This window comes from Bos indicus x Bos taurus, chromosome 1, assembly GCF_003369695.1.
Source record: "Bos indicus x Bos taurus breed Angus x Brahman F1 hybrid chromosome 1, Bos_hybrid_MaternalHap_v2.0, whole genome shotgun sequence".
Lineage (NCBI taxonomy): Eukaryota > Metazoa > Chordata > Mammalia > Artiodactyla > Bovidae > Bos > Bos indicus x Bos taurus.
This window is the reverse complement of record NC_040076.1, coordinates 82048384-82068791: the sequence shown is the minus strand read 5'-3', so window position 1 is coordinate 82068791 and position 20408 is coordinate 82048384. Positions and strand designations below refer to the sequence as shown.

Genomic DNA, 20408 nt, shown 5'->3' with positions numbered 1-20408 from the left:
TGAGTCAGCTCTTCGCATCAGGTGGCCAAAGTATTGGAGTTTCAGCTTCAATATCAGTCCTTCCAATGAACACCCAGGACTGATTTCCTTTAGGATGGACTGGTTAGGTCTGCTTGCAGTCAAAGGGACTCTCAAGAGTCTTCTCCAACCCCACAGGTCAAAAGCATCAATTCTTCGGGGCTCAGCTTTCTTTATAGTCTGACTCTGACATCCATACATGACTACTGGAAAAACTATAGCCTTGACTAGACGTATCTTTGTTGGCAAAGTAATGTCTCTGCTTTTCAATATGCTGTCTAGGTTGGTCATAACTTTTCTTCCAAGGAGTAATTGTGTTTTAATTTCATGGCTGCAGTCGCCATCTGCAGTGATTTTGGAGCCCCCAAAAATAAAGTCTGCCACTGTTTCCATGTCTGTTTGCCATGAAGTGATGGGACTGGATGCCATGATCTTTGTTTTCTGAATGTTGAGCTTTAAGCTGTTAATTAGCATTAATATGGCTAATGTTAATATTTAATACTAGCTTTGTTTTCCTAGTCTAGGCTTGCCTGAATTCATTTACTGTTGTCATTCCTCCCCCTATTTATTGTGCAAATGCATTGGTAAAAATTAGATTCCAAATTAGTATAAACATTTAGAAAACATATACAGAAACTGGTCATTCCAAAGACTTATAAATGATTCTCTTAGTTTCTGGTAGGAAGAATTGCCTGTATGTGTTCTTTAGGGAAAGATCTATGTAGAGGATAACTGAAGAGGTAAACATCAACATTTTATTTCATTTTTATTTCACACTAATGCCATCTGGAACCTGGAGGTATTTATTAGGAAAGATTAACAAATTGGTACTAACCCTGAGCCTGAAAGAAATTAGGCTGGGGTTAAAAAATGGGGAAATAAAGCCACTAAAATTTTAAATTGTATTTTTTCATAAAATAGCCAAGCCTGATTCTGTATTATTTAAGATCATATATATTAAGATGACATATATTAAGTATTACAAAGCTTTAGAGACATATTTTAATTACTGTTTTCCTTCCAGATGGTAGAAATCCTATTGCATTATGCAGACCGAGCTCTAAAAAAGTGCCCAGACCAGGGAAAAATCCAAGTGATGGAGCAACATTTTCAGGTACACATTTGCAAGTGCTTCTAATAGACATTACTATGAACAGGTCTAGTACTGGTCTTTGATATTATTTGAGAATGGAACTTTCATCTTTTGCTTAAACATTTTTCGGTATTCAGAGATTTATTACAGGGTTTGTGGAACATCTCAGTTATTAAAATTTGAAGTAACAGGTGTACAGACACATGGGAACAGATGAGTAAAATGTTGTGGGGTGTCAGTGCTTAGGTACTTGGTGCTTCATGGAAGGAACAGATGTGTGTATGAGGGTGCATACCTGTGAATTGACGCCTTACACCTTGCTGATGACTAACACTTCGTTGACTTGTTGGACAAGTGGACTACCAAGGTTTAAATTTAGTTCTCTTAGGAGCACCTGTGATTCAAGAATAAGTACATTGCCAAAAAATTATGATCTCTTAAATATACTAATAAAAAAACCTTCAGTTTCTCTTGAAACTCTGAAAATAGAAGTCAAGGAATGATTTAAAGATCTGCACAGTGTTTATTATGAGAGTATTTACCATTTGCAATCATCTCAAAGTATATTTGTTGGGAATCTGTTTCTTCTTCTTCACTCTGAGGTCTTGCTCCCCTCCCCCTGTCTCCTCTCTCAACAAATATTTGAGGGTCTGGTATAGCAGTCAGCAAACATTTTCTAAAAAGGGCCAGATGGTAAAATTTAAGCTTTGTGGGGTACATATGGTCCCTGTCACACGTTCGTCCATGTGATTTTTTTTTTTTACTTGTTTTTAAACAACGCTTTAGAAATGTAAAAACCATTCGTAGCTGAGAGCCATTCAAAAACAGGCTGTGGACAGGACTTGGCCCATGGGTCAAAGTGTGCAGCCTCTGGTCTAATATGTTCTAGGCACTGGACGATAGTGTGCAAAAGATGTGTGCCCCTTGTTATCTTGAAGTTAATAGTCTAGTCAAAATAACTTTTCTTATGCACATTACTGGACATATTTAGAAGAAATATAGGGTTTTGGAGTTGGAGGAGCAGACACAGCTCATATGTTTTTGTGTTTGCATTTGATGCTCTTAACTCTGGAAGACAAGAGTAGATACGGCAGTGAACAGTTGGAGGGTATCAGAGCAGGATTTGGTTTCCTGAACTGTACTATTGAATGCCATAGTAGTGGGCTTCTAGCAAAGTAACATTTATTACCTTGTGGCTCACTGAATTTGTAGTGAAGAAGAGAAAGGAGCTTATATAAGGTTATAGAAATAGATAAGCTAGGAGGAAAACATATGGCAGAGAGAAAGCATTTGGGGACAGAACTATTTAGGAATAGTACCTGGTATATAAATGATTTTGTATATCACTACAGTATATAGAGAAAAGCAAACTCAGCATTTTAACAAGAGAATATCTGTTATCAAGAAGTGGTAGGATGGTATTCATGTAAGAACTCTGGTTGTTGGAAGGTGTACTTTGGTGAAAAGGAACATCCAATAGGGCATGCTTAGAGGGGTTAATGAGGAGGATGTGTGTGTGTGTGCGTGTGTACACATGGCATGCGTGTGAATATACACATAAGGTGGAAACCACTTTGTTGGGGAAGAACCTGGTAGAGAGCTATAAAAGAAAAAAGGAATGAAAAGTGATATTCTGACAGAGGAATATTAAGGAATCAGCATGACAGGGACTGTAGATGATGGTTTCTAAAACAGATTTTAAAATTTACTGAGAAACAAATCATGGTAGTAATGTTTTCTTTAACCACCTAGATATTTGTCAGAAGTTTAATTCTGCTAAAAGAATATCTAATAAAATTTTGATTTATTAATCACTTAGCCTCATAGGCGGTAAAGATAACAGTGGTGGGAATCATTATTCTGAATTTACTTTTTATCAATGATTGGGGAAGTAGAAGGGATAAACTACTGATAGAAAAATTATCTCATTATTTTAAAGGTTATAATAACATCTCATGAGGAAAAATAACATTGTGAATCCTATATTTTAGAAAGCAGATATTTCAGCAAAACAAATATGGGAACAGTCTCATGGTTATAGGCCAAAATACTAATATACCCCTAAATACTAATAGATTCACAAAGAACAGGAATTTTTTTTTTTAACTTTTTATTTTGTATTGCTGCTGCTGCTAAGTTGCTTCAATCGTGTCCGACCCTGTGTGACCCCATAGACGGCAGCCCACCAGGCTCTCCCATCCCTGGGATTCTCTAGGCAAGAATACTGGAGTGGGTTGCCATTTCCTTCTCCAATGCATAAAAGTGAAAAGTCAAAGTGAAGTCGCTCAGTCGTGTCCGACCCTTAGTAATCCCATGGACTGCAGCCCACCAGGCTCCTCTGTCCATGGGATTTTCCAGGCAAGAGTACTGGAGTGGGGTTCCATTGCCTTCTCCAATTTTGTATTGGGGTAAAGCCAATTAACAATGTTGTGACAGTTTCAGATGAACAGCGAAGGTACTCAGCCATACATATGCATGTATCCATTCTTCCCCAAACTCTCCTCTCTTCCAGGCTGCCAGATAACATTGAGCAGAGTTCCGTGTGCTATACAGTAGGTGCTTGTTGGTTATTCATTTTAAATATAGCAGTGTGTACATGCCTATCCCAAACTCCCTAACTGTCCTTTCTCCCCATCCCTCCCCACCGGCAACCATAAGATCGAAGAACAGGAAATTCTTAAATGTTGACACAATAACCACAAACAGTCCAAGGAGAAAGGAAATGGGGAAGAATGTTGAGAGAAGTATATCTATAAAACACAGAACATCTACCAAAGTTGGAGAGAGGTCGATAACCAAAGATATTTGTCAAAAGCATGAAGAATCTATATGACTATCAGAAAAGAGACTCGTATGGTCCAGATTGTACCTACCAAAATACTAAAGGATACGGAGGGATTTTGACAAAGATTAACTTCATGGGAAATAGATGGGGAAACAGTGGAAACAGTGTCAGACTTTATTTTTCTGGGCTCCAAAATCACTACAGATGGTGACTGCAGCCATGAAATTAAAAGACACTTACTCCTTGGAAGGAAAGTTATGACCAACCTAGATAGCATATTCAAAAGCAGAGACATTACTTTGCCAACAAAGGTCCGTCTAGTCAAGGCTATGGTTTTTCCAGTGGTCATGTATGGATGTGAGAGTTGGACTGTGAAGAAGGCTGAGCACCAAAGAATGTATACTTTTGAACTGTGGTGTTGGAGAAGACTCCTGAAAGTCCCTTGGACTGCAAGGAGATCCAACCAGTCCATTCTGAAGGAGATCAGCCCTGGGATTTCTTTGGAAGGACTGATGCTAAAGCTGAAACTCCAATACTTTGGCCACCTCATGCGAAGAGTTGACTCATTGGAAAAGACTCTGATGCTGGGAGGGATTGGGGGCAAGAGGAGAAGGGGACAACAGAGGATGAGATGGCTGGATGGCATCACCGACTCAATGGACGTGAGTTTGAGTGAACTCTGGGAGATGGTGATGGACAGGGAGGCCTGGTGTGCTGCGATTCATGGGGTCAGAAAGAGTTGGACGTGACTGATCTGATCTGATCTGAACCTGATATGTGTATTACATGCCAAGTACTACGTGAAGGGTGTGGCATTCATTTTTGTTTAATTCCTGCAACAACCCTATGAAGTAGATCCTGTTATTATCCTCATATTATAAAAGAGAAAGTTTAGGCTGAGAGAGGTTAAGTGACTTCTGAAGGTAATATTGCTGATTAAGTGTGGGGTCAGAAACTCCAGTCCAGGTTATTCTGACTTCAAAACCCAGCTCTTAAGTAACCATTGTACTGTATTGTTATTTTCAGAGCAAGTTCAGGGAAAGGATGGGTGAGAAGGGGTGATGATAGTAGATGATCAGGAATGATAATTATAGCAAACATCTAAAGTATTCAGTGCTTACTGTGTGGCAGACACCATTACAAACCATTTACACATGTTAACTTATTTAATTCCTGTAATTCTACAAGGTAGGTTTTGTCATTATTCACATTTATGAGTGAGACCAAGGCACAGAGAGGTTAAATCACCTGTTGCAGATCACATAGCTAGTGAACAATAGAGCTGGGATTAGAATCCAGTACTGGGACTTTGGAGTCCACATCTGGAATGCTGCACTCTACCCTGGAGCAACACTTCTGGTTTTGCTTCTATTTTCATGAGCACAGAGAGTGGTCTTTAAAATGGAAAAGTCCAGATAAATATATTAAAGAAACAGGCTGAAGCCCAGCATATGTTTCATATAGTTACATTATGATTGTTCAGATCTCAAGACCCAGTGGAATTATAACCCATGGTCCTATTTGAATAGTCAGAGCTATCTAAATAATTTGTAAGTAACTTTGGATCAGTTTTCAAATAAGGCACACTTGCTTAAGCATGGATGCCTAAGCAGAGAAGACATAGCTTATTTCACTCAAGAGGACTATACTTTTGAAAAAGGTGATCTTTAGCCCATTAGGATGAGTAAAATACATGCACAAATGGCCACAAATCTACTGTTTTAAGTGTTAAATTGTAAATATTTAATCATAAAATAGTAAAATAGGTTAACTCTTACAGTGTAATTTTGTAGAAGAAAAGTGGATGTAGGAACTATCCACTGTAACCCCATTGTGGTTTGTGAACATTTTCCATGAGTTCACTTAAGAACAACCTTGCTAAACTCATAAAAATGGCACTTTTGAAAGGAATGTGAGGACACTACATTCATGCAATGCTTAGTACATAACATCTTGATTTTGTTAAAGCATTTGCCTTAGTTTTTCATTACTCTCATTGCTGAGATGGATTAGTAAATAGTAGATTTACAGATGAGAAACATTCCTACCCCAAAGAGTATTCTTGCAGGCCTAGTATTAATTACTTTCTAGGGCTCTTTCATATCCAAGTTTTTATCATTGATTTGGATGAAGATTTATTGAGTGGCTTGTCGAATTTGGATAGAACCAAGAATCAGGGTCCAAAATGATCTTGACAAAGTGCAATCAAAATTGTTATGAGGTGAAATTTAGCAAGGATAGACATCAAGACTCGCACTGGATTCAAATAATTAAGTTGAATGCATCCTGGATTGGGGAAATCTAGCTGGACAGGATTTTAGTTGACCATAAACTTAGTATGAGTCAACTGTGTATTAAGACCCAGATAGAGGAAAGTGATAGTACCACTGGGCTATGTGTTGAAAATAAAAACTAAATAAGATAGTTTATGGACTATTGACGGACCAGCTTTTATCCAACAACTGGGCTGGTGGGAGGTTTTAAAATCAACAGTTAAAAAAAAAATACCAGAGTTGTTTAATCTAGGGAGAAAGTAAGTGCAGATATGGTATAAGTTTCAGATATAAGTATATATATAAGTTTCAGATCTCTGAAAGCACTATCTGCTTTCAGATAGTGAAGGACTACCATAGGGAGATTTATTGTACTGCAGCAGAGGCAAGGCTAGTATGTGAGAGTGAAAGTCATTCAGTCGTGTCCGACTCTTTGCAACCCCACAGACTATACAGTCCATGGAATTCTCTAGGCCAGAATACTGGAGTAGCCTTTCCCTTCTCCAAGGGATCTTCCCAACCCAGGTCTCCTGCATTGCAGGCAGATTCTTTACCAACTGAGCTATCAGGGAAGCCCATAAGTGGGTAGAAGGTCTAGTTCAGTTTTAAATGGTCTAATGATTATGTAATAAGTCTTGGACTGTGTGCCTCCTACTGTCGAATGTATTGAAGTAAAGGGATGATGACCAGCTAACTAGGAGATTTTTTTTTTGGATCAATTAATTTATTCTAATTGGAGGATTATTACAATACATCAACATGAATCAGCCACAGGTGTACATGTGTCACCCCATCCTGAACCCCTCTCCCATCTCCCTCCCTACCCCATCCCTCTGGGTTGTCCCAGAGCACCAGCTTTGGGTTCCCTGCTTCATGTATAGAACTTGCACTGGTCATCTATTTTACATAAGGTAATGTACATGTTTCAGAAGGCGAAGGTGGGATGATTTGAGAGAATAACATTGAAACAGGAGTGTTTATAAAAGACTTTGTTTTGCTGGGTGGGAAGATCTGAGACTTCATTATCTTTATCAAGAAACTCATTGGAAACAGGTAACCAGTAATCCAATTAGTTGAAATTCCTAAGACTAGATTCTATCTCAGTCAGAATACTGAGCATTGGGACCTCCTTGGTGGTCCATTGGTTAAGACTCTACACTTGCAATGCAGGTGGTGCAGGTCTGATCCCTGGTTGGGGAACAAAGATCCCACATGCCCTGTGGCATGGCCAAAAAAAAAAAGAAACAAACTGAGCATTTACATTTTACCAGCAGGTGGCACTCATGTCTGCTGTCTCAGTTTTAATCTTTACCTTTGAGGAGGAGCCTCACCTTTTCCTTAGAATCAGAATATATAATACCATTCAGTATTTTTGCTTTCCTCCAAAGATCAATCAATATTTGCCCTGTCTTAACTACAGAAGATAGCTTTTGGATCTCATGATGTTTTTGATAGGCTTTGGCTTTTATTTATCTAAGAAAGGTTTGAACCTATAATTATAATTTATTTGTACAATAGCTAGTAAGATTAAAGAGAATTAAAGTGTTCTCTTGTCTCATACATCTTGAACCTTGCCTTTTCTTCAGGCTGTCTTTCTTATCCCCAAAACAAAGTGTGAAAGTGTTAGTTGCTCAGTCTTGTCTGACTTTTGCGACCCTGTGGACTGTAGCCAGCCAGGCTCCTCTCTCCATGGGATTTCCAGGCAAGAATACTGGAGTAGGTTGCCATTCCCTTCTCCAGGGAATCTTCCCGACCCAGGGATCTAACCTGGGTCTCCTACATTACAGGCAGATTCTTTACTGTCTGAGCTGCCAGGGAAGCTCCTAAAAACAAAGTCGGACAACAAACAAATCCCTTCTTTGCCCCACGCCATCTCCCAGAGTCTTATTATGCCTCTTGTTTGTACAGTCTCAACAGAGCCACACATAGCTGTCTTCGTCTCCTCACCTCCCTCCCATTCCTTGTCTGAGTTATGTGGGCCCTTTTATTCCTCATCTTATTGGTCCTTAGTAGCAATCAACACAGTTAACAACTTTGGAAACAGTCTGTCTCAATGGCTTCTCTGGTATCATACATTCCAGGTTGTTTTCCTCTCTCTCTTGCTACTAATGTCTGTCTTTGTTCATTATCAAGATATTGTCTGTCACTTGAGAGTATTTGTTAAAAATGCCTTTCTTGAGTTATTTCCCTGTTCTGCTGAGTTAGGCTCTCTGAAATTGGTGACCACGATTTGAATTCAGCCCCTGAGATATGATTCATCAGCATGTTGAAAGTTTAAGAATCATTACTTTATCTTGTGTCATAGGTAAATAGCTGTCTTACTGTTACCTCCAACCTAAGTTGTTCTGAGTTCCAAGATCCCTATAGTTAAGTTGTCCATTTACATCTTCACTTGGATGTTTTATAGGTACCTCAAACTCATGAGGGTTTTCTCTGGTGCCTCAGATGGTAAAGAATCTGCCTGCAATGTAGGAGACCCGGGTTTGATCCCTGGGTCAGGAAGATCCCCTGGAAAAGGAAAGGGCAACCCATTCCAGTATTCCTGCCTGGAGAATTCCATTGACAGAGGAGCCTGGTCGGCTACAGTCCATGAGGTCGCAAAGAGTCAGACATGACTGAAGACTAATATTTTCACTTTCAAACTCATGAACTGCTACTGCTGCTAAGTCACGTCAGTTGTGTCCGACTCTGTGCAACCCCATAGATGGCAGCCCACTAGGCTCCAAACATTTCGTCTCAAAACCTTATCTGATGACCCCTGTTTTAGTGATTGGATCCATGTCCACCTAAAGTAAATTGAATGATTTTTGTCTTTGACTTGTTTCCTTTCCTGCGTCTTGACTGTTCCTCCAATTTAATCATTCTGTCTAGTCTACCACTGGCCTGTTCCACATCACCATCAGTCTTCTCTTGGTATATTACCATAGCCTCTGCATTGATCTTCCTGTACATAGTCTTATTGTACTTTAGAGACCATTTTTCCACACAGCAGCCAGAGAGAAATGTATTACGTTTAGACATGAGACTCAGGATTTTAAAATATCTTAAGGGCTTCTCATTTCACAGTAAAGACTGAATTCCCAGGCGGTTTCTAGGGCTCTGTGTAATCTTTTTTTTTTTTTTAGCTGACAGGTAGTCTTTATTTTTTTATTTTATTTTATTTTATTTTTAAACTTTACATAATTGTATTAGTTTTGCCAAATATCAAAATGAATCCGCCACAGGTATACATGTGTTCCCCATCCTGAACCCTCCTCCCTCCTCCCTCCCCATACCATCCCTCTGGGTCGTCCCAGTGCACTAGCCCCCAGCATCCAGTATCATGCATTGAACCTAGACTGGCATCTTGTTTCATACATGATATTTTACATGCTTCAATGCCATTCTCCCAAATCTTCCCACCCTCTCCCTCTCCCACAGAGTCCATAAGACTGTTCTATACATCAGTGTCTCTTTTGCTGTCTCGTACACAGGGTTATTGTTACCATCTTTCTAACTTCCATATATATGCGTTAGTATACTAGTAGTATTGGTGTTTTTCCTTCTGGCTTACTTCACTCTGTATAATAGGCTCCAGTTTCATCCACCTCATTAGAACTGATTCAAATGTATTCTTTTTAATGGCTGAGTAATACTCCATTGTGTATATGTACCATAGATTTCTTATCCATTCATCTGCTGATGGACATCTAGGTTGCTTCCATGTCCTGGCTATTATAAACAGTGTGGTGATGAACATTGGGGTACACGTGTCTCTTTCCCTTCTGGTTTCCTCAGTGTGTATGCCCAGCAGTGGGATTGCTGGATCATAAGGCAGTTCTATTTTCAGTTTTTTAAGGAATCTCCACACTGTTCTCCATAGTGGCTGTACTAGTTTGCATTCCCACCAACAGTGTAAGAGGGTTCCCTTTTCTCCACACCCTCTCCAGCATTTATTATTTGTAGACTTTTGGATCGCAGCCATTCTGACTGGTGTGAAATGGTACCTCATAGTGGTTTTGATTTGCATTTCTCTGATAATGAGTGATGTTGAGCATCTTTTCATGTGTTTGTTGGCCATCTGTATGTCTTCTTTGGAGAAATGTCTATTTAGATCTTTGGCCCATTTTTTGATTGGGTCGTTTATTTTTCTGGAGTTGAGCTGTAGGAGTTGCTTGTATATTTTTGAGATTAGTTGTTTGTCGGTTGCTTCATTTGCTATTATTTTCTCCCATTCTGAAGGCTGTCTTTTTACCTTGCTAATAGTTCCCTTTGATGTGCAGAAGCTTTTAAGATTAATTAGGTCCCATTTGTTTATTTTTGCTTTTATTTCCAATATTCTGGGAGGTGGGTCATAGAGGATCCTGCTGTGATGTATGTCAGAGAGTGTTTTGCCTATGTTCTCCTCTAGGAGTTTTATAGTTTCTGGTCTTATGTTGAGATCTTTAATCCATTTTGAGTTTATTTTTGTGTATGGTGTTAGAAAGTGTTCTAGTTTCATTCTTTTACAAGTGGTTGACCAGATTTCCCAACACCACTTGTTAAAGAGATTGTCTTTAATCCATTGTATATTCTTGCCTCCTTTGTCAAAGATAAGGTGTCCATATGTGCGTGGATTTATCTCTGGGCTTTCTATTTTGTTCCATTGATCTATATTTCTGTCTTTGTGCCAGTACCATACTGTCTTGATAACTGTGGCTTTGTAGTAGAGCCTGAAGTCAGGTAGGTTGATTCCTCCAGTTCCATTCTTCTTTCTCAAGATCGCTTTGGCTATTCGAGGTTTTTTGTATTTCCATACAAATTGTGAAATTATTTGTTCTAGCTCTGTGAAGAATACTGTTGGTAGCTTGATAGGGATTGCATTGAATCTATAAATTGCTTTGGGTAGTATACTCATTTTCACTATATTGATTCTTCCAATCCATGAACATGGTATATTTCTCCATCTATTAGTGTCCTCTTTGATTTCTTTCACCAGTGTTTTATAGTTTTCTATATATAGGTCTTTAGTTTCTTTAGGTAGATATATTCCTAAGTATTTTATTCTTTCCGTTGCAATGGTGAATGGAATTGTTTCCTTAATTTCTCTTTCTGTTTTCTCATTATTAGTGTATAGGAATGCAAGGGATTTCTGTGTGTTGATTTTATATCCTGCAACTTTACTATAGTCATTGATTATTTCTAGTAATTTTCTGGTTGAGTCTTTAGGGTTTTCTATGTAGAGGATCATGTCATCTGCAAATAGTGAGAGTTTTACTTCTTCTTTTCCAATTTGGATTCCTTTTATTTCTTTTTCTGCTCTGATTGCTGTGGCCAAAACTTCCAAAACTATGTTGAATAGTAATGGTGAAAGTGGGCACCCTTGTCTTGTTCCTGACTTTAGAGGAAATGCTTTCAATTTTTCACCATTGAGGATAATGTTTGCTGTGGGTTTGTCATATATAGCTTTTATTATGTTGAGGTATGTTCCTTCTATTCCTGCTTTCTGGAGAGTTTTTATCATAAATGGGTGTTGAATTTTGTCAAAGGCTTTCTCTGCATCTATTGAGATAATCATATGGTTTTTATTTTTCAATTTGTTAATATGGTGTATTACATTGATTGATTTGCGGATATTGAAGAATCCTTGCATCCCTGGGATAAAGCCCACTTGGTTATGGTGTATGATCTTTTTAATGTGTTGTTGGATTCTGATTGCTAGAATTTTGTTAAGGATTTTTGCATCTATGTTCATCAGTGATATTGGCCTGTAGTTTTCTTTTTTTGTGGGATCTTTGTCAGGTTTTGGTATTAGGGTGATGGTGGCCTCATAGAATGAGTTTGTAAGTTTACCTTCCTCTGCAATTTTCTGGAAGAGTTTGAGCAGGATAGGTGTTAGCTCTTCTCTAAATTTTTGGTAGAATTCAGCTGTGAAGCCGTCTGGACCTGGGCTTTTGTTTGCTGGAAGATTTTTGATTACAGTTTCAATTTCCGTGCTTGTGATGGGTCTGTTAAAGTTTTCTATTTCTTCCTGGTCGAGTTTTGGAAAGTTGTACTTTTCTAAGAATTTGTCCATTTCTTCCTCGTTGTCCATTTTATTGGCATATAATTGTTGATAGTAGTCTCTTATGATCCTTTGTATTTCTGTGTTGTCTGTTGTGATCTCTCCATTTTCATTTCTAATTTTATTGATTTGTTTTTTCTCCCTTTGTTTCTTGATGAGTCTGGCTAATGGTTTGTCAATTTTATTTATCCTTTCAAAGAACCAGCTTTTGGTTTTGTTGATTTTTGCTATGGTCTCTTAGGGCTCTGTGTAATCTGTCCCTGCCTGTATTCCTGTAATTCTCTGTATCCCTTTCATACTTGAGAGTTCTTTTCAGATCCTTGGTATTCCTGTTCTTTCTTGACTCAGAGCCTTTGCCTATGGTGTGTTCTATGCATAAAAAATGCTGCCCCCCACTTTTTTTTTTTTTTTAGCTCCTGTGTATTTTCAGGTGCCAGCTTAAACATCACTTCCTCTGACTTCCAGATTGTCAGATTCATTTCTTTGTAAAAATTGTCATGTAAATCACTCATTCAGTGTCAGTCTTCCCCAGCTAGACTTTGTAAGGCTAGGGACTTGTACGAGTTCAGAGACCATTTTTTTAATCTTTTCACCACTGTATTCCCAGAATCTGGTTTAGTGCCCTTGATTTTGATATGTATTTGTTGAAGGAATTTTTTAAACTACATGAATTTATCTTATATACTGTGTTTGCCTTAAGAAATATATTTTAAACCTAGCTGTCTTCAGTCTAACTCTGGGAGGTTTGAACTGAGAATAAAACTTAGCCTTTGCAGCACAGATGTCCACAATCATGACTAATATTATTGTATGCTATGTGCCTGGCAGGTATCTCATTTAATCTTGATAACACACTTGAGGATTAGGTATTATTATTTATCCCCATTTTACAGATGCTTACTAGTATAAACAGACACAGAGGGAGGTTGAATAACTTGCATAGTATCGTACAGTAAATCAAACCACAGTAGGCACCAGCCTCTTTGACTTGGGAGCCTTGACCCTATTCTGTACACCTTGCAGTTTATTCTTTGAAAATTTCAGACCAGTATGTTGTCAGCTAGGTCACTTTGCAATAAAGAAGACCTAAATAATAATGTGGTTTTAGGAAGATACTAAAATATATACAAAAGTGAAAATACAAATGAATTCATTTTAGGGTAATCATAGTAACCATATTTGAATGATCTTGGGCCCTTTTATTCCTCATCTTATTCGTCCTCGGTAGTATTCAACACAGTTAACAACTCTAGAAACAGTCTGTCCCTTTGGCTTTTCTGGTTTCTGAGTTCTCTGTTAACAGTGTTCTCCAACTCTAAAGCTGCCAAGTGAACTGTGGAAGCATTTTCATGTATTTTTGGTTATTTTATCTTGCTACATTTATCTTTGTTTGTTCATGTTACAGAGTAGAGGTTAAATAAATAAACCCAAAGCATTTAGAAAATATGAATCAACCTTAAAAAGATTTGAAAAGTTATATAATTTAAAAATATCTTTAAAGTGAAACCTTACGTTAATCATTACCAGGCTCCCTTCCCAGTTTCATTTTACATTTCCATGTCAATAAGAACATTCAGGGCCTTTGTTATTGCAGCCGTTGGCATTTATTTTTGTATTAAGAGTTCATGCCAAAGAGTGGACAGGGACTAAAAGCTAAATGTAGGATGAAGCAGTAGAGCTTTCCTTGTCTAATTCATGCTTCCCTGAAATGATTCAAAGAAGGAAAAACAGTACTGGTGTCCAGCACACTGCTTTGTTTCTGAGGCTTGTTTAAAAATGTTGGTTCTAGGGAGTCAGGTTTTTTTTCTTATGAGGTTATTTTGTTATAATTATATCTGAAAAGAAAAAGAAGGAAAAATACATATACACACTTACGCATACAGAGAGCTATTTATATATAGCTGTTCACGGTGTTTGTGTACTAATACTGGAATACCAGCTGTTTAATTCTGAGCGCCTGCAGAGATGGATTCATCTGTTGATCTTTCTATCTGAGATGTGTGTGTGTGTTTAGGTATGTGTATCTGCTTTGGTGTACATATATATTCTAGACTTTAATTAAGATTTTGAATTATTATCAAACTGCATTTTTTATTGCCTGATTGATTTTTAGAATATAAATTACGAGAATTACATTGCTCTAGTTATATTGCAAAGGAATCTGCATCTACTATCTCATTTCTTTTCACATCATCCCCATGAAATAGGGAAAGCCAGAGATTATATCTTCAGTTGGCAGATGGTAAGACAGTCACAATGCAATAAAATGATCTATTCAGTCACTCAGACAATTGACATGCTTAAATTTAGGTCTTCTGTGAGCTCAGCATGTAAGTCACATATTCATATTGTCTTTTAAAATTAATCTTAAATATACACAGATATCTAACAAGAGAAACAATCTTCTTCGGTCACTTGATCACTTATCAGATCAGATTAGATCAGATTAGTCGCTCAGTCGTGTCCGACTCTTTGCGACCCCGTGAATCGCAGCACGCCAGGCCTCCCTGTCCATCACCAACTCCCGGAGTTCACTGAGACTCACGTCCATCGAGTCAGTGATGCCATCCAGCCATCTCATCCTCTGTTGTCCCCTTCTCCTCTTGCCCCCAATCCCTCCCAGCATCAGAGTCTTTTCCAGTGAGTCAACTCTTCACATGTTATAGGGCTGTGTATTGAGGAAGAGATTAGAAAAATGTTTACTTTTTAAAAATTCTGGAGACCAGAAGTTCAGCTGTTTCTCAGGAATGGCCTTGTATGCTTTTGAGACTCAGAGGAATCTCCTGCTTAAAGCAGATGTTGCTCACAGTGTCTGTGTTGCAAGACAATCAAATAAGCAAGCAGCACACAGCACAGGCAGGAGGACTTGGAGTTTGCATGTGGGTCCTTGATCTCCCAATATCTCATAGTGAGGCATGTGTAGACAGGTCTGGCTGGAAGGACTGAGGGTTTTGCTTCAGTAGAAGAATTGGTCTTTTTCTTTTTTCTTTTTAAATTATATATATATCTGTTTGTTTATTTTTGGCTGTGCTGTGTCTTCATTGTTGCAAGTGGTCTTTCTCTAGCAGAGTTCCATGTGCTGTACAGTAAGTATATGTTGGTTATGCGTTTTAAATACAGCGTGTACACGTCCACCCCAAACTCCTAACTATCTCTTCCTCTCATTCTTCTCTCTGGTAACCATAAGTTCATTTTCTGAGTTGGTGAGTCCCTTTCTGTTGTGCAAGTTCATTTGTATCATTTCTTTTTAGACTCTACATATAAAGGATGTCATTATTTGTCCTTTTCTGTCTGACTTCACTCAGTATGACAGTGTATGTGTCCATCCATGTTGCTGCAAATGGCATTATTTCGTTCTTTTTATGGCTGAGTAGTATTCCATTATATATTTAAAACGCATCTTCTAAAGCCATTTATCTATTGATGGATACTTAAGTTGCTTCCATTTCTAGGCTTTTGTAAACATTGCGGAGAAGGCAATGGCACCCCACTCCAGTACTCTTGCCTGGAAAATCCCATGAACAGAGAAGCCTGGTAGGCTGCAGTCCAGGGGTCGCTAGGAGTCGGACACGACTGAGCAACTTCACTTTCACTCTTCACTTTCACGCATTGGAGAAGGAAATGGCAACCCACTCCAGTGTTCTTGCCTGGGGAATCCCAAGGACGGGGGAGCCTGGTGGGCTTCTGTCTATGGGGTCGCACAGAGTCGGACACGACTAAAGTGATTTAGCAGTTAGCAGTAAACAGTGCTACAGTGAACACTGGGGTGCATGTATCCTTTTGGATCATGTTTTTCTCCAGATATATGCCCAGCAGGTTCATATGGCAGTTCTATTTTTAGTTTTAAGGAACCTTCATACTGTTCTCCACAGTAGCTGTACCTGTTTATATTCTCACCAACAGTTTAGGAGAGTTCCCTTCTCTCCACACCCGCTCCAGCATTTATTGTTTGTGGATTTTTTGATGATAGCTATTCTTGGTGGAATAAGGTGATATCTCATTGTAGTTTTGATTTGCATTTCTGTAATAATTAGCAATGTTCTTTTAATTAAATTTTAAATGTTTGGATCATTGTACATGCGTGCTAAGTCACTTCAGTTGTGTCCGACTCTGTGTGACCCTGTGAACACTGTAGCTTGCAAGGCTCCTCTGTCCATGGGATTCTCTAAGCAAGAATACCAGACTGGGTTGCCATGCCCGCCTCCAGGGGATCTTCCTGACCCAGGGATCGAACCCTCATCTCTTATGTCTCCTGAATTGGCAGGGGGGTTCTTTACTACTAGCACCACCTGGGAAGCTCTTGAATCATTGTAGATTCACATTTAGTTGCAAAAATTAATGTAAATAGATCCATTGTACTCTTAACTCAGTTTTTCCGAGTGGGAACATTTTGCAAAACTATAGTACAAGTACTTAACCAGGATATTGACCAGTGAAGTAAAGATACCAAAAAACAGCATCATCACCATATGCATCCCTCATTATGCCCTCTGTAGCCATGACTTCTTCTCTCCTCTCCGCCCCCCACTCCCATTTCTTAACCCTTGGCAACCATTAATTGTTCTCCATTTCTATCATTTTGTCATTTCAAGAACCATTGGGAATTGACCTTATTAAATTCAACTGAATTCTTTGGGGATTCATCTAGGTGGTTGTTATCTGTCAGTAGTTTGTTGCTTTTTATTGCTGAGTTGTATTCCATAGTATGGATGGACATACCACAGTCTGATTAACCATTCACTCGTTGAAGGACGTCTACATTGTTTCCAGCTTGGGGCTGTTAAAAATAAAGGTACTATAAACTTTTGTATGTAAGTTTGTATAAGCTTTCTTCATTTCTCTGAGAGAAATGTTCAAGAGTGCAATTGCTGGATTATACAATAGCTGCATATTTAATTTTTTTTTAAGAAACTACCAAATTGTTTTCCAGAGTGGTTGTACCATTTTATGTTTTCAGCAACAATATATGAATGATCTGGTTTGTCCATGTCCTCACCAGTATTTGGTGAAGTCACTCTCAATTTTATTTTTGCTATTCTGATAGATGTGTAGTGATACCTCATTGTGGTTTAACTTCTGTCAAATTTTGTTCATTTTGCCTATGTTCTAAGTAGATTTCCATTTTACTTTTGAGTTTTGATAATTTTAGATTGTTTTTAAAAATGTATTCTACATTCTAGTTTTTTGTCAAATAGATGATTCTTCCAGTCAGTAACTTTTTCTTTTTACACTTTTTAGCAGGGCCTTTTGAAGAGCAAAAGTTTTAAATTTTGATGAAGTCCAGTTTCTTTTTCTTTTATGCTTTGGCATCATGTCTGAGAACTCTTTGCCTAACCTGGGATCCTGAAGATTTTTTTCCTGTGTGTGTTTTTTTTAAGTTTTACAGCTTCGTGTTTATACTTAAATCTGTGATATTTTGAATTAAATTTTACATAACTTAGACTTAGATTGAAGGTTTATTTTTATTTTTTGGCCTCTAAATGTCCAAGTGCTCTGGCACAAGCTGTCTTTCCCCCAGTGAATTGCTTTAGCACCTTTGTCAAAAATGAGTTGGGTGTACTTGTGTGGGTCTACTTCTCAGTTCTCCTTTCTGTTGCGTTGATCTGTGTGTAGGTACTTCTGCCAGTGCCACAGTCTTGGTTACTGTAGCTATATACAGTAAGTCTTGAAATTGGATAAAGTGATTCTTCCACTTTATTTTTCATATCAAAATTATTTCAGCTATTCTAATTCCTTTTCCATATACATTTTATAATATTCTTGTCTGTACAAAAAAATCTTGAGGATTTTGATAGAAATTATCAATATATTATACATATGTATCAATTTGGGCAGAACTGACATCTTTACCATGTTGAGTCTTCCAGTATGATTGCTGTACGTGATTTATTAGAGTGTACCTAGTCAGTTTGCCTGCCTGCCTTCCCTCCCCTCCTCCCTTCTTTTATTTTGCAACTGTAGATAGGATTGAATTTTTTATTTTGGTGGCCATGTGTTCACTAATAGCATATAGTTGGTTTTTGTGTTTATCTTGTATCCTGCAATCTTGCTGGACTCACTTCTTTGTTCTAGGAAGTTTTGTGTAGATTCCTTGGGATCTGCTATGTAGACAACCATGTTATCCACATACAGGAACAGTTTTATTTTTTTCTTCCTAATCTGTGCTTTCTCCCCCACCACCCCTAATACCACCCCTGCCAATGGCTGGAACTTCCAGGGCAGTATTTCTAGGGCTGGAACTTCTTCCCTTGTTGAATAAGACTGGTGAGAGCTGACATTCTTGCCTTGTTCCCAGAGTTAAAACATTTGATTTTTCACCATTAAGTGTAATGTTAGTTGCATATTTGTTGCAGATACTCTTTATCAAGTTGTGGAAATTTCCCTCTCTATTTTTCTAAGAGTTCTTTTTCATGAATGGATGTTGAATTTTGTCAGATATACATTATTCACTGTTTGATATGATTTTTTTCATTTGTTAATTCAGTTCAGTTCAGTGGCTCAGTTGTGTCCAACTCTTTGTGACCCCATTAACTGCAGCACGCCAGGCCTCCCTGTCCATCACCAACTCCTGGAGTTTACCAAAACTCATGTCCATTGAGTCAGTGATGCCATCCAACCATCACATCCTCTATTGTCCCCTTCTCCTCCTGCCCTCAGTCTTTCCCAGCATCAGGGTCTTTTCAGATGAGTCAGCTCTTCCCATCAGGTGGCCAAAGTATTGGAGTTTCAGCTTCAATATCAGTCCTTCCAATGAACACCCAGGACTGATTTGCTTTAGGATGGACTGGTTGGATCTTCCTGCAGTCCAAGGGATTCTCAAGAGTCTTCTCCAACACCACAGTTCAAAAGCATCAATTCTTTGGCACTCAGCTTTCTTTATAGTCCAACTCTTACATCCATACATGACCACTGGAAAAACCATAGCCTTGACTAAACGGACCTTTGTTGGCAAAGTAATGTCTCTGCTTTTGAATATGCTGTCTAGGTTGGTCATGTCTTTCCTTCCAAGGAGTAAGCGTTTTTTAATTTCATGGCTGCAGTCACCATCTGCAGTGATTTTGGACCCCTCCAAAATAGTCAGCCACCGTTTCCCCATCTATTTGCCATGAAGTGATGGGACCAGATGCCATGATCTTCGTTTTCTGAATGTTGAGCTTTAAGCCAACTTTTTCACTCTCCTCTTTCACTTTCATCAAGAGGCTCTTTAGTTCTTCTTTGCTTTCTGCCATAAGGGTGGTGTCATCTGCGTATCTGAGGTTTTTAATATTTCTCCTGGCAATCTTGATTGCAGCTTGTGCTTCCTCCAGCCCAGCATTTCTCATGATGTACTCTTCATACAAGTTAAATAAGCAGGGTGACAATATACAGCCTTGACATACTCCTTTTCCTATTTGGAACCAGTCTGTTGTTTTATGTCCAGTTCTAACTGTTGCTTCCTGACCTGCATACAGATTTCTCCAGACACAGGTCAGGTGGTCTGGTATTCCCATCTCTTTCAGAATTTCCCACAGTTTATTATGATCCACACAGTCAATGGCTTTGGCATAGTCAATAAAGCAGAAATAGATGTTTTTCTGGAACTCTCTTGCTTTTTCAATGATCCAACGGATGTTTGCAATTTGATCTCTGGTTCCTCTGCCTTTTCTAAAACCAGCCTGAACATCTGGAAGTTCATGGTTCATGTATTGGTGAAGCCTGGCTTGGAGAATTTGGAGCATTACTTTACTAGTGTGTGAGATGAGTGCGATTGTACAGTAGTTTGAGCATTCTTTGGCATTGCCTTTCTTTGGGATTGGAATGAAAACTGACCTTTTCCAGTCCTGTGGCCACTGCTGAGTTTTCCAAATTTGCTGGCATATTGAGTGCAGCACTTTCACAGCATCATCTTTCAGGATTTGAAATAGCTCAGCTGGAATTCCATCACCTCCACTAGCTTTGTTGGTACAGTGTGTTTCCTAAGGCCCACTTGACTTCATGTTCCTGGCTCTAGGTGAGTGATCACACCATCATGATTATCTGGGTCATGAAGATCTTTTTTGTACAGTTCTTCTGTGTATTCTTGCCACCTCGTCTTAATATCTTCTGCTTCTGTTAGATCCATACCATTTCTGTCCTTTATTGAGCCCATCTTTGCATGAAATGTTCCCTTGGTATCTCTAATTTTCTTGAAGAGATCTCTAGTCTTTCCCACTTTATTGTTTTCCTCTATTTCTTTGC

General features: G+C 38.6%; 1 protein-coding gene across 8 annotated transcripts in view; it reads left to right on the top strand.

Annotated features, from left to right (window-relative positions):
* VPS8 (VPS8, CORVET complex subunit) overlaps positions 1-20408 on the top strand; it is a 295955-nt gene that overhangs the window by 61769 nt on the left and 213778 nt on the right. For all 8 annotated transcript variants that reach the window (XM_027539052.1, XM_027539061.1, XM_027539070.1 and 5 more), the window contains one exon: positions 1043-1132. In XM_027539052.1, the coding sequence (XP_027394853.1) occupies positions 1043-1132 (90 nt within the window). The remainder of the gene's footprint in view (positions 1-1042; positions 1133-20408) is intronic.